This window comes from Typopeltis vanoorti, chromosome 20, assembly GCF_054136105.1.
Source record: "Typopeltis vanoorti isolate ZY-2024b chromosome 20, IOZ_Tvanoo_1.0, whole genome shotgun sequence".
Classification (NCBI taxonomy): Eukaryota; Metazoa; Arthropoda; class Arachnida; order Uropygi; family Thelyphonidae; genus Typopeltis; species Typopeltis vanoorti.
In genome coordinates, this window is record NC_143568.1 from 111,881,189 (window position 1) to 111,895,967 (window position 14,779).

Sequence of the window (14,779 nt, forward strand, 5' to 3'; positions counted from 1 at the left end):
GCACCTGTTGAGAGAATATTTTCTGTTATGAACAGTATGTGGTCAAAGGAGAAATGTAGATTAAATGTTGAGACAGTGAGGTCTATGTTAGTTGTAAGACAAAATTGCGTCATGGAGTGCGAGAAGTTTTATAAGATGTTGAAAGACCGAAATTTGCTGCGTAAAATCATGTAAAACTCGATGTAGCTTAGAAATACCAAAGTGCTTTACATCAATTTTTACAGAGGTCGAGTCTCATGAGAACTGTCACAAAAATAACCGTGTTTGTCTCTATGTATTTTATGTTAAATATTAATGTAAATAACCCTATGGGAATTAATTGTATTTACTATTTTAACTAAAGTTTCTAGAATGTCAAAAACAAAGGCAATGCTTGCTATCGGAAGTTTTGTATAATAGCTATTTATCAAAGCAAAAAAAAAGTTGTTTACGATTAAGTGTGTGAGGAAATTGTTTGCGAGCTCTGCACATGAATACCTTCAAAGTTAGTATCAAAGAGATCCGCTAGTTTCAGAGAAGTTTCCGCTGCTCGACAAGACAAGGAAAATGAGTGAACGGAGGAGATAAAAGAATGGATCAGCCTTAACAAAAAGATCAAGGAGAACTGCCGATATTTCAGGATCTACAACCCTTGGTGCAAGGTCCTCAGAAGGTGAAAATATAAAGGGACTGAGCCAACCATCTGTGTGGGCAGTTTTCGGAAGAGAACCAGAGGCAGTTGAGAGGAGGAGGCGAGGTCCGGTTGCTGACAGAAGAGAGGTGAGGTCCAGTTACCGAAGCAGGAGAGGCGAAGCGCTGTCACTGAAGAGAGGCAGTCGGACTCAGAGGACCAGACTCTATGGCGAACCCACGCCAGAGGAAAAAATGGGAGAGCAGCCGATGTAAAGCCAAGTGCCGGTTGGATGTCCTATTGCTGCGGGAAGTCAACCGAAGCCAAAAGCCGCACTTCAAGCCTGTATACTGAAACTTCTTGCCTGAGCTTTTGAGTACCGGGAAGATTGCAGTCCAAGACCCGCTGATATTCCAACGAAGCTCCCCCTGAAGCAACACTCTCGAGACGGAAATCTAAGGACTGAGATGAAAGAAAAGCCACAGAGACTTTGATGCAGTACCTTTGGAAGATGTCGTGACAAAGAGCCTCTGTAAGTGTGTCCCATCTTTTTATGTACATTCTTTTGTAATCCAGGAGATATGTCATAGTTGGACTGATAATAAATAGTGATAAGAAATATCTATAAGAGAGTCCTCTGATTTGTTGTTAACTGGAATATAAATTGCAAGATAACTTGCCATAGCTAGCAAATCTCTTTATGAGTACATTAGACTCGACAATTTGATTTTCTTAAGCAGAGAAGTAACAGAGTAATTATATTGTATAGTCATTTAATATTGAAAGGGAAAGTTTGTTTCTTTATACCAAAAGTACAAAGGATAGGTAGAGAGAGAAACCTCCCTATCGCTTATTTAATATACTCTGCTTTTTATGTAAATAAATGTGTTTTAATTATATGTCCATAGATTGCCACCTGATTGTTTATTTTACAATGCACTGTTCCTAAATAAATGTGAACTTAAGGAAACCAAATAAGATAGCCAAAGCATAGAGCTAAGTGCAAATAGACCACGACTGTTTGTGTAAAGTTTTACTGACGGAATTTGTATTAGAGAAAGAGAGAGAAATCAGCCGGCCATATTACTGAGTTTTATGCCAATTAAAAGATACTGGTGGCGCAGTCTTATCAAATAAATTTTCTAGTATCCATAGGTATAAAACTTGTAGTGCGAAAGGTAGATAAACTAAGTATGCAATAGTAAGATGGAATAGTGAGGATAAGAAAGGAATATATTTTAAATTCATAATAACAAATGGTATTACAGAGGCACAGCAACCAAGCAGGCTCATGAATAGCAAATAATAGCCAACAGTTTACAATCACTTCATCGGAGAAATATTCATGGTATGATCGTGGTGAAATACAGACCCCTCTACGTCTACCTAAATTTTTGTATGGGTTCTGTTACTGAAGAATAATGGTAAGCTCAATATGTTTATGTAATAAAACTTTTTTTTTATCATCTTACTTTTTCATGTATACAGAATATTAAATAACCCCCAGCCCCCGTTTTTGTCTCAAGGAAATATGGTCAGCCTAGATAAGGGAGAATCATATACAGTGATATTCTTGGACATTTGATATATTCCCACATAGTAATCGTGTATAAGCTACAGAGAATGGGAATGATAGTATATTGGTTAGATGAATCAGAGATTGTCTCTCTGAACGATACCAGCAGATTGTGTATGATGGAGCAGTGTCTCAAAAAAGGGGAGAACCAGTTGTGTACCCCAGGTTCTCTTCTTGGGCCCCTGCTGTTTAACTTGTTTGTAAACTATATCATGGGGACAGATTGGGAAAATTTCAGATGTTTGTCGATGATGCAAAGTTGGGAAGAATTATAAGTAACAATGCTGTTGTTAATTCCCTTCAGGAGGATTTGAATAGACTTGACTTGGACAAAGGAGTGGGGGTTGTAGTTTTAATATCAATAAGTACAAAGTGGTGTTGCATTTACTCCTTCTCTTCTTCATCTCATCCATCTGGTGATGGGTTGAGTCCCCTTTGTACAATCTGTCTCCAAATAGTTCTATTTCTAGTCTTCTAGAACATAGTAGTGAAGCTGGGGAATTTGCCTCTTTCTTTTAAGGATCTGAGCCAACTTTTTCTCAGTCTTCTGGGTGGACACTGTTTTCCTATTCTTCCGTTTAGCATGATGTTTGGAAGTCTGTGAGGAGGCTTTCTCTGCACATGGCTTAGTGCAGAATATAAGGCCGTGTACTATATCGACAGTATCATGCTGCAGGAAGTGGATGAGATTAGAAATTTGGATGATAGTTGACAGTAGACTGAAGTTTAGAGGGCATGTTGCCAGTGTTGCAAAGACCGCACATCATAAGAAATACTGTAATATGAATGGATAAGGAAGTGGTTGTACTACTGTATAAAGCACTGTCAAACCACACTTGGACTATTGTGCTCAAATTTGATCACCTGGTTTTCAATGTAATGTGGAGACATTGAAGAGCATTTAAAGGCAAGTGTTTAAGACAATATCAGTACTTTGGACTGCTGGCCATGGAGAGATTGGAAAAATGTGGATTGCAGAATTTGGTGGACAGGAGGAAAAGAGATGATATGATAGACATTTAAGTCGGTGAGAGGATTTTATCGGATTAATGATGAGATTATAAAAAGAGTAGAAGGTGAGAGGATGAAAACCCAAGGCATCCCTGGTAGTTATGTAAGAGTGTGAGGAGTAGCTATTTTACATGGAGAATTGCGATTGAATGGAACATTACCAGAATGTGTTGTTAACAGGACCGGTTTTATCATTAGGCGAACCTAGGCAATCGCTTAGGGGCACTAAGACTTTGGGGTGCCAGATTTTGCTACATAGTTCGGGGGAAAATTACAACCTTCGAAAAAAATTAGTAAAACTTTGATTAATAATAAAAACTGAAATAAGCAAGCCATCCTAGTGTTCGCTCATCATCCTACATTATTTTCACGTTTCTCTATTTCTTCCACTCCCCTGCTCTTTGTATACAGAGCAGAGATTTTTCCTCCTTCTGGCATCTGTCCCAAGATGAACAGGGTAGTTCCGGGGTATCCCTCAAACTAACAATCAGTGGTCGTGACTAACCGACTGTTCTCACTTCTTATCTTCATTCCCTGTAGACTTAATTCTGTTGATTTTTAGATTAAGCCCTGTTTTTGCAAGCTCTCTGAGGTCTGAGAAGTTGAGAATTACGTCATTCATTTCTCACAGAATCGTCTTGTTAATTCAGTTCAGTTTATTCTAAATCAGTAGAAGAATGCCATGGAAAATTTCATAGAATTGTAGTGGCAGGAATTCTAATTGGTAGTATTGATAGTGTTCAAAATGTGATGTGTTTATTGCTCTGAGAATTTTTTCGACATTGCCAGTATCGGTAGCAAGTTCAGAAAGGAGTTTCTCAAAATTAAAACTTACAAAAACTTGCACTCGGTCTACGATGGCTTAGGAACGATTCACTGGTCTAGCAATAATATCTATAGAGCATGAAATTGCATCTACAATCAATATGGATGAATTAATTCAAAACTTTGTCAAAGCAAAAGCCTGAAAGATTAATTTTTCATAATTTTTGTATTTACGATGATTTAAGATGTAATAATTTTCTTGCTATACAGATATTAGGAGTAATCATATATGTATACAAATGTATTGGTTTTGATTAATACATTTTTTATAATGTTCATAATGATATTATTTTTATAAATATTCAGATGTGTAGGTGTATGTGTGCTTGTGTGAGTATGACAAATATATATAGAGAGACAATGTATAGGGGTGCCTAAATTTTCTTTGCCTAGGGGCATCAGATACTCTCAGACCGGCCTGGTTGTTAATGCAAGGAGTTTAAAGGATTTTAAGATTCGGTATGATAAATATGTTGTCAGTTGAATATACCTCCTGCGATGAGTCTGCTGAATCCATGGAGGGTGCAACAATAATAATAATAATAATAATATTATTATTTTGTTCTTTTATCTAGAATATTACAAAGCTCACTTTAACTGAAACTTGTAAGTGAAGTTTTACTATAATTATGATGATTTATTCAGATTAAAAAGTCATTGTATATATAATATTTTATTTCTTTTTTCCTTTTAAGGTTTCATCATGTGCTAATGAATATTATAAGTGAAGGAGAAAGTATATCTCATTGAAGATGGGAATTTTAATAGAGAATATTGAAAATGGAGAAACTCTATGTTATTCTTTGGCATTGCTTATTGGAAAAGTAGCTAGCACAGAGGATCCTTCTATTACTGTACAAAATAAAACTGAAAGAACATTACCAACATCTTGGCCTGTCATAAAACAGAAATTTAAACTGCTAGTTCATTTAATCCCTGGAAAAAATGTGCTGAATTTCCATTCTGGAAAATTTGACCATAATATTGTGATATTTTATGAACAAATACAGCAGCCATGTTTTGTTCGTTTAGTGTATATAAAATGTAATGATGACAGTGGGCACTTTCAGGCTCCTGAAGGTGAAGATAATTCAATATCTAGTGCTGTTTCTAGATTATCATTAGCAGTGCAGATGTTACAGACATTTACAGCTGAAAAATTTCTGGATCATGGTTTAGAAAGGAGAACATTTTGCTTAGAAGAAGATGAAACAGGCCATCCAGTGTGTCACATTTTTACCAGTCGCTTGTTTTTGGAAGAATCCTATAAATTGGAGCCAGAGAAGTTATGGGAATATTTTGCACAGGAATTAATGTCATCTCCTCTTCGAAATGATAATTGCAAATATTTAGCTTTTCTTTCATTTACTCGGTACTGCAATCCAAATAGGGAGATTCCAAAAAATTATGCAGAAATTATAAGCATGACCAAAGGTCATGTTGCCCTTGGAGGTGGAGGGTTAGCTTTGTTTGGAACTGCTGGTCTTCACACCTGGGCTCAAAATATAGGAGAAGTCTCTTGGAGATTTAGAGATAAAAATGTGATTGATAAGAGACTGCTGATGGATGATAGTGGAAATAGGTAAGCTCTTTACTGGAAAGAATTTTTTAACATTAATATAGTGTTATTCTTATTTTGTAAAATTTAAAAAACCCAATCTAACTTTACATATTTAATTCACTGGCCAAGTAACTTGGCATCATATAAACCTGATTTGGGTGATAGGACAGATAAGCCAGTCTCTTTGTATCTGTCATGTGTTCTGTGGCTATTAACCAAGAGGGAAAAAAACATTTTCCAGGAGTCAAAATCTTGTCACCTATGTATGAGACTAACTGACAAGCTTCAGTTGAAAAGTCCTCAAGTATGTTAGACAGCATTTTAACACCTTGATAGCATTTTATCGGTCTTTTGAACAAAGAGTGGCAATGCTGTTGGCTATGTGATGAAGTCATTCTTTAAAATGAAAATACTAATTTGTTGCAAATAAATTAAGCATTAATTTGTATTGCTATTTTGCCTATTTCAATTTAGGAGTACCCTTTTTATGATGTCATTGGCTTTTTACTCAATTTTTAGGGCATTACAGATGTCTTATAGATATATGAAGAATATAAGGAAGGAATAATTTTGGACATACCTTTTGTAGAATGTTCCTGGTTGTCATTTTTTTGAGCAGCATCTGGCGATATTACTGAAGTATGACTGAAAGGAAGGGTGAGGGTTGGAAATGTGGATGTGGGAGAATTGGGGTGAGACGCAAGGAATCTCCGCATTCCCCCCCCTCTCTCCCTTCCCTTTCAATCATACTTCAGTAATATCATATGCTGGATGCTGCTCAATAAGATGACAACCAGGAATCCTACATAGGTATGTCCAAAAGTATTCCTTCATTATATTCTTCATATATCTATATCAATGGTTCCTAGACTTATTTGACTTACCACCCCCTTTTCCAAAAAAAATTTATCCAGAGCACAACACAACATGTATATGTTAATTTTTGTGTCGTGCATTTTTAATGCACCACATAAGAATTTGTTATTATCGTAGAAGGTAAAGTCTGCTGTAAACTAGAGTTTCAATTATTTTCTCATTGGAATGAATTCAATTCTTCTCATTGAATCAGTCCTGGTGCTAAAAGATGTTAGAAATGACATTTAGCATCATCAACTTTTTTTACAAATTACTATTTTTTTTTTTTGCAGGCGTTTACAAACATTCATGCCACTAGTGAACGGCAAAGAACCTACTAGGAGGTTCTTTGCCGTATGGCATGCGAAATTCTTCTGAACTTGTGTTGCAAACTTTATTTTCTCAAACCAAATCACACAGTGTGCTTACTCTGCACCATCGAAAGTCACCATTTTCAGATGGTGTGATGTATCACGCAATCTAGTGTTGTCATTTGGTAATAAAGTTACGTGACCAAAAATTGATGTTTTACTACATTATGACACTCACTCAGTTTTGTACATCTTTCGAGTTATTTTCTGTTCTTCTGCAAAGTTGTATACACCCTGTGTATATATATATATATATATATATATATATATATATATATAAATAAATATAAATAATTAATGATATATTGATGCTTAAGTTCCTAAGGCAAAACTAACCCCCAGATTCAGTTGTGATAATATCACAATTCAAAACACAGGATTAATTAAAAAAAAGAAAACAGGCAAGTTTCATATCAAGTGATATGAAACTGACCTCTGTATGATTGTCTGAATCATATTCTTGCATTCTTCTGTTTATTGGTGAACTATTTTGTGTAGCTGTTGAAAGTTTATTTTTCACTTGGTCAGACTATAATATAGGAATGTTGGTAGCTTGCTTCACCTTTGCAAGGAGTTGCCTGGTGTTGTACCACTTTACCCCAGTCCTGAAGATACTTTCAGGCGCAAACTTTGTTTGCACACACTTGGATAAAGGATTAAACTAAATTTATTATAGTCTGGCTAAGTGAAAAATAAACTTTCAACATCTTTCTCTAAATCCAGAGTAATTTAATAAAAAGGTGGTACACCATTTGGCAGCTCCTATAGGAGGAGATGACCTTGCTAATGCTTCTGCCTGCTATCTTCACTTGGCCCTGGCTCTCACTGAAGAGACCTCAATAAAGGTCGAAACTAGTCTGGGTAGTGGCCCTTCCCTTAATGCATAACATTATACATATCCGCAAGGAGATGTGTTTTGCATTATGGGAGATACTGAGATAGGAGTGTTGGTAGCTTGCTTCACCTTTGCAAGGAGTTGCCCAGTGTTATACCACTTTACCCCAGTCCTGAAGATACTTTCAGGTGCAAACTTTGTTTGCACACACTTGGATAAAGGATTAAACTAAATTTATCATATTATATTTTGTGTAGCATTTCAACATTAAAAGTGTACATTAAGAAGCAATGCATTTAGGAGATTTTTTCAATCTCAATGAGAAGTCTTTGAAAGCAGTGTCTTATAAAGCCATGAAAAGTTTTTCATATGTTCATTAGGTTTAGAAATTTGTGCACATTTCTTTAAATGAAATACATACAAATGTTCTGTATTGTTAAATGTTTTTATTGCAGAGGCTATTACTGGGCCTGCTATTCAACAGGATTAGGTGCCACTTTGCATGAACTTGGTCATACATTTGATTTAGGGCATGCTGAGAATGGTATAATGGGACGGGGCTTTGATGACATGTACAAAGTTTTTATTGTAGAAGACCTTGAATTCTCTGACCACCCACCATGTGATACTAAGGTAAAATGATATTTCTTACAATATTTGGAAAGAATGAGATTTACTTATTAAACTTTAGTTTCACTTTGTACCAATCACATATAATCACACTCTTATTAATCTGTCAGAATATGATTTTATGATAGAAACCTATTCATTGTTATCTTATAGAATTCAAGAAAGTGGATGAGGAATAACATTCCCTCCATCAGAGAGAAATACCATGCTTTCAATGGAATAGCATTACATTGTTGGAATTTGTTGTTCCGTTTCTTTTTAAATACATGAGTAGAAATGACAACCGAAGAGTCTCTTGAGTTGTGTATATGTACTCCTTAAATTATATTTGCACATGTGATTCACGTTTTTTACACTACAGTGGAATATAGTTCCAATATTTTTTATCAAAATCCTTTTGATGTAAATTGAAGAACAGTTAAAGCAGGTACAATCAGCCATAATCCTACTAAACGGAAATAAATAAATAAAAAGTAAATGAAGTTGTGAGATTGTATTTAGCATGTTACATTGAATTTTATGTTTGCTTTGATGTGCAATGTGCTTTTTGTTTTTCTTATTTCTAATACACTTGTTACCTTGTTATCCTAATTATAACTGTGATTCTAGGTATGATAATGATGAGTTGAGAAGGCACATGAAGATTATGAATGATATGCTCACAGAGTTGTGTGAGGAGAAATGAATTCATTTTGTGAATGTGTGTGGAATGAATTTTGAGGGGCATATACAGCTGTATAAAAATACATGGATGCATTTGAATGGATTTGGTGTGAGTCATTTGGAGAAACTGTTGTGGCAATGGAAAATGACTGAGGTGAATGTAAGACCTGAAGAAGCAAGAGGTATTGTGGAAGAGCAGGAGAATAAGGGAGGCAAGTTTGTGAATGGAGAGGTGAGTAGCAAGAGTGAAGAGAATGAGAGAGAGAGAAGAAACACAGAGTGGACAGGGAAACGGGAGAGGTTAGGGTGGACAGGGAAACGGGAGAGGTTAGGGTGGACAGGGAAATGGGAGAGGTTAGGGTGGACAGAAACGGTTTCAGGAGCACATGCTTAAGTGCACAAGAAAAGATTAAGATAGTCGATGTAGGGGGCAACATTTAGGTCTTGGGAAGGCAAGGCTGTACTTACACTTTTTCTGAGGCACCAGGATGCTCAGGACCTTGTGCACCTGTGCATAAGTATGTCCTTATTGGAGAGGTGGAATATCAGTGATGATTAAGAAGAATGGATTGGGGGTTTGAGGAGTCATCTGAGAAGTGGGATCAGTGGGGTTTATTATAGAAACAGAAATGAGCTACTGTATGTTTACAAATGCTAGAAGTATTCAAAAATAAGGGGAATGAAATTGTAGTGCTGATTTATTCACCCAAAAATTGTTGGTATGAGTGAGACATGGTTGAATGAGGATGATATTCTAACAGGAATAGAGATGGAGGAATATGTAGTCTTTCATGAAGACAGACGAGACAAAAAGGAAGAAGGAGCAGTTGATGATTGCAGAGGAATTTTTTCCCATCTAGGTTGAAGATGCAAGGAGCAAATGCTGACAATGAGTTTAAAGCAGTATTGTGTGAAGTGGCAATGGACACAACAAAATGTTTAGCAGGGCTATATACCTGGAAATGCAGAAGGCAGTTAGAAGAAATGTTTAGGCAAATTGGTCTGGCTAATAATAAAAGAGTGATGATGATGGGCGATTTCAGTTATGGTAATATAGACTGGAATGAAGAGACCACATCAGGAACCAAAGAGAATGAATTTCTTGGGTTTTTTAAGGGACAGCCACTTTAAGCAGTACATAACAGAGGCCACATGTGGATCAAGAGTCTTGGATTTCATTATCTCATCAGAAGATATTGTAAATTAAGTGTCATATCTTCTTCCAGTTGGTGAAAGTAACCATGAAGTGATGATTTGGATGGTGGCCAGTCATATCATGACTTTTGTGAGAAAGGGTCATTATTTTCATCATCAAATGATCTCCGGAGTAAAGAGACTTGTCGTAGGAGGTCCTACTCCCACATACCTAGCTTACCATACTTCAACTTAAATGCATTCTCTGTTCCTGCACTCACCATACTCTCAGACAATACATTTCAATCGCCCATAGCTCTCCATGAAAAAATCTACTCTTCATGACTGTTGCTATCATCCAATTTATACACCTTCCAGGGATGGCCTCTCATTCTTCCCATCAACAGATATTCTATGTAAAATCTCATCTGTGTTAATCTGGTAATTACCTCTTACCAACTTATGCATCTCAATCATGTCTCTCCTCTTTTTTCTATCTACTAGGCTCTGTAATTTGCATTCACTCAATCTGTACTCAATTTCCACATTCGAGAGACCAACTTAGTCAATTGTCTCTGAACCCTCTCCAACATCCCTGATCAAGGCCTTGTACAATAAAATAAAAACATACTACTATGCATCAGTGTTCTCCTCACCTGTCCTGTACTATGCATCCCATCTTTGCTTCCCAAATTTTAAAATTTTACACTTTGCTACATTAAACTGACATTCCCACACACTTGTCCATTCGAAAAATCCATTTAGGTCCTCTTTCACAGCTACAACATCTGCTATATTTCTCATAACTCTCCCCAACTTTGCATCATCTGAAAACAACTGAATATCAAGTTTAAGCCCTTTCCAATGCCGTTTACATACAAATTAAACAACAATGGCTCCAAGACAGACCCCTGGGACACACACACACCATTTCCTCTTTTGGGAAATCACTCCACACACACAAACTGCTGATACCTATCAGACAGCCAATCACCAATCAAATGCACAATAGAATCAAAACATCCTTAATTCTACACATTGGTGTTCTCCACATCATTCCTATAATTCACTGTTTTCCTCATTATTTTAGGAAAAAATTCACAAAATTTCAAGTCCATATCCACTATCACCCCCATATGTTTCATTTCCACCTCCTCTAAAATATCCCCACCATCGTATCATCTGCATCCCATCTTTGCTTCCCAATGGCATGCAAATTTGAAAACCTTACACTTTTCTACATTGAACTGACATTTCCACACTCTTGTCCATTCTTCTTCTTTTTCTTATGGTGCTATCTTCTATCGAAGGTCAGCGACCATCTTGGCGAACAGACTGCTTTCTGTTCGCCAAGATGGCGAACAGAAAGCAGAAATGAACACAAATGTCATTTGTGTTAATCTGAGCAGTTGTGTGCTGCTCTTTCCTGTCCACATCTTGATGTTGTCAAACCATGATATTCTTTTTCTTCCTCTAGTTCCTTTGCCATCAATTCTTCCTACCAAAATAGTTTGTAGAAGTTGGTATTTGCTGTTTCTCATGATGACGTTTATCGTTTCTTGATTATTTGTACAAGATCTTTAGCTTTGCCAATGGATTTTAAGACATCTTCATTGGTAATTTTTTCTGCCCATGATATCTTTAGCATTCTTCTGTATAGCCGCATCTCAAAGGATTCGATTTTCTTGATGGTTGTCGCCTTCAATGTCCATGTTTCAACTTCATAGAGCAGTTTACATACAACATGTAGCATTTCAGCATTCGGCATCTGACTTCCATGTTTAGGTCTTTATTGCAGAATAGTGTTCTCTTTTCATGAAGGACTGCCATGCAACTTCAATCCTTGTCTTTATATCTATTTCAGGATCCCACCTTTCATTAAGCCAGCAACCAAGATATTTATATCTTGACACTTGATCGATATTTTTCCCATTAAGTGTCAGTTTCATTGATGAGGCTGGATGTTTGCTGATGATCATGTATTTTGTCTTGTTGATGTTTATATTTATTCCCATTCTTTGGCTTTCTATGTGTACTCTGTCAATGAGTTTTTGGAGATCCATAATGTTATCTGTAATTAGCACGGTGTCATCTGGCATATCGTAGGTTGTTAACAATCTAGTCCATTCAGAGAGTCTATGTAAGTCCTCTTGAAAATCTACAACATCTGCACTACTTCTCATAACTCTCCCTAGCTTTATATAATCTGCAAACAACTGTATATCATCATTTAATCCATTTCCAATGTCATTTTTATTCAAATTAAACAAGAATGGCCTCTAAACAGACCCCTGAGGCAAACCAGTAATTACTTTCGCTTCTGGGATATCACTCCCCCATACAAAACCTGCTGATACCTATCAGAATATCAGACATCTAATCTCCAATCCGATGTACTAATCTTCTATCCAAACCCCATCTGTTCCAATTTAATTACTAGTTTGTCATGTGGCAATCTATTGAAAGCCTTTGCAAAATATAAATATTCTATTGTATATGCATCCTCCTTGTCCAATGTATTTGTCACCTTGTTATAATAAGTAAGCAGATTACTAAAACACAATCTGACTTTAGCAAATCCATTCTGTCCATTAAAGAGAATTCTACTGCTCTCAACCCAGTTTTGAATCCTTTTCATCACTAGCTTCTCCAACACCTTGACTACTACTCCAGATAAGCAGATCGACCTATAATTTGAAGTCTTAGTCTTATCACCCCTTTTTGACTCATATCATAGTTTGAGCTGGCATTGAAGTTTTATGACCAAATGCCCTTCCTGACATCAACCCTTGGCATTTATCCGGGCTTGGGACCGGCACCTAATGAGGCTAGCTGGCCTCCTTTGGTGGCTGCATAAGACGAAATGACTTAGCAAGATAGGAAAGACTCACCCCTAGCCGTCGAATACGCTAATAGCATCAGGGGGAAGGAGCAAGGAGAGGAGAAAGAAGCAAAGAAAGAAGAGGAGGGACCAGTCTACAGAATAATATAACAGATGTATATTACATGAAGTAAGGCATGGTCCAGCATTTGGTACCTCGGGTTTGCCATCCCCGTACTCACTAAAGTGAGCCCTTGAGGTATTGAGCTCTTAAGTCCGTTTCTGTTTAATATTGTGATGGAGGTGGTAACAGAGGAGGTGAGAGAAGATGCACCTTGGACAATGTTGTATGCAGATGACATCTTGCTGTGTGCAGAATCAAGAGAAGAAGCAGGAACTAAACTGGAAAGATGGAGAAAAGTACTGGAAGAGAGAGGTATGAGACTGAGCAGAAGTAAAACAGAGTATATGTGTTGCACAGTGGGTGGCGGACAGGAGACAGATCTGGAGCTGGAAGGAAATGTCATCAGGAAGGTGAGAGACTTTAGATACTTAGGTTCAATAGTGGAAGAAGATGGAGGAGCTGAGAAGGAAGTGGGATGCAGGATACAAGTGGGTTGGAGGAACTGGAGGGAGATGGCTGGAGTGTTATGCGATAAGAGGGTGCCGATCAATCTGAAAGGCAAAATCTATAGGACAGTAGTGAGGCCAGCTATGACATATGCTATAGAAACTGTGGCCCTGAGGAAAAATAACATCAACAGGATGGAAGTAGCAGAGATGAGAATGCTTAGGTGGATGTGCGGTGTGACCAGAAAGGATCATCTGAGAAATGACTATGTCAGGGGGAACAGTGAAAGTTACGAACTTAGGAGCGAAAATACAGGAGGCAAGGTTGAGATGGTTTGGTCATGTGATGAGGAGGGAGGACGAATATGTAGGAAGAAGGGTCATGCAGATGGATGTGCAAGGAAGGTGTGGGCGGCCAAAGAAGAGATGGAGGGAGCTGGTAGAAGAGGACTTGAGGATAAAGAACTTTGATGTGGTGACAGCCCAAGACAGGAAGGTGTGGAGGAGACTCATTATCAACAGTGACACCACTTAAGTGGGAGAAGCTGCAGAAGAAGAGGTCTTATCACCCCTTTTATGAAGCAGAACAATTTGCCATGTTGTTTCTACTCCTTTGGAACTTTGCTAATCTAAGACTCATGTTAAAAATGTAAGTTTAAGCTGTTGTTAACTCCCTGGAATATTCCCTCTAGACACGCAGTGATATACCATCATGTCCCATGCCCTTGTTGACATCAAGTTTACTCACTTCCTCATATACCTCCTGTGCCCTCACCATCATTGGTTCCCCATCCGTTCCCACTGCTCTCAAGTTCTGCATTTTCACAGAGATAGACTACTTTAACGAATTGATCATGAAATATGTCTACTATACCTTCCCCGGTGTTCATCACTGAGGAGGATATAGTATCCTCATCAGTGATATCATTAACATTCTCCATAACCATTCTTTTAGCATTATTTGCTAACTGCTGTTCATAACACACTTTTGCTATCCTTACTGAGTCACCTTCCTTGCTTGTTCTTTGTACTCCTCAAGTAACTGATCATCTCCACTCATCTTCTGCCTCCTCTTCCACAATGCCTTTTTCTTCCAGATTTCATGCTTCAACTCTTCAGTCATCCATTTTACACCTGCCTTATTTAATCTCCTGACCTTTGGAATACACTCATTCATTGCTTCTGCCAGATACTCCCTGAGTAGAGACCTTTGATTTCCTTCCCATGCAATTCCTCATTCCATGATTGCTGCAATCCCACTGCCTGAGTTTGTCATAATCACTTCCACTTATAATCCTTTCTCACAAAAGTCCTGAT

At 37.4% G+C, this 14,779-nt stretch overlaps 1 protein-coding gene across 2 annotated transcripts in view; it reads left to right on the forward strand.

Moving 5' to 3' along the window:
* The window catches only part of LOC150095801 (uncharacterized), a 186,126-nt gene that overhangs the window by 8,196 nt on the left and 163,151 nt on the right, over positions 1-14,779 (forward strand). For both annotated transcript variants that reach the window (XM_090410306.1, XM_090410307.1), the window contains exons 2-3: positions 4,718-5,604; positions 8,100-8,277. In XM_090410306.1, the coding sequence (XP_090266432.1) occupies positions 4,775-5,604; positions 8,100-8,277 (1,008 nt within the window). In that variant the 5' untranslated portion in view covers positions 4,718-4,774. The remainder of the gene's footprint in view (positions 1-4,717; positions 5,605-8,099; positions 8,278-14,779) is intronic.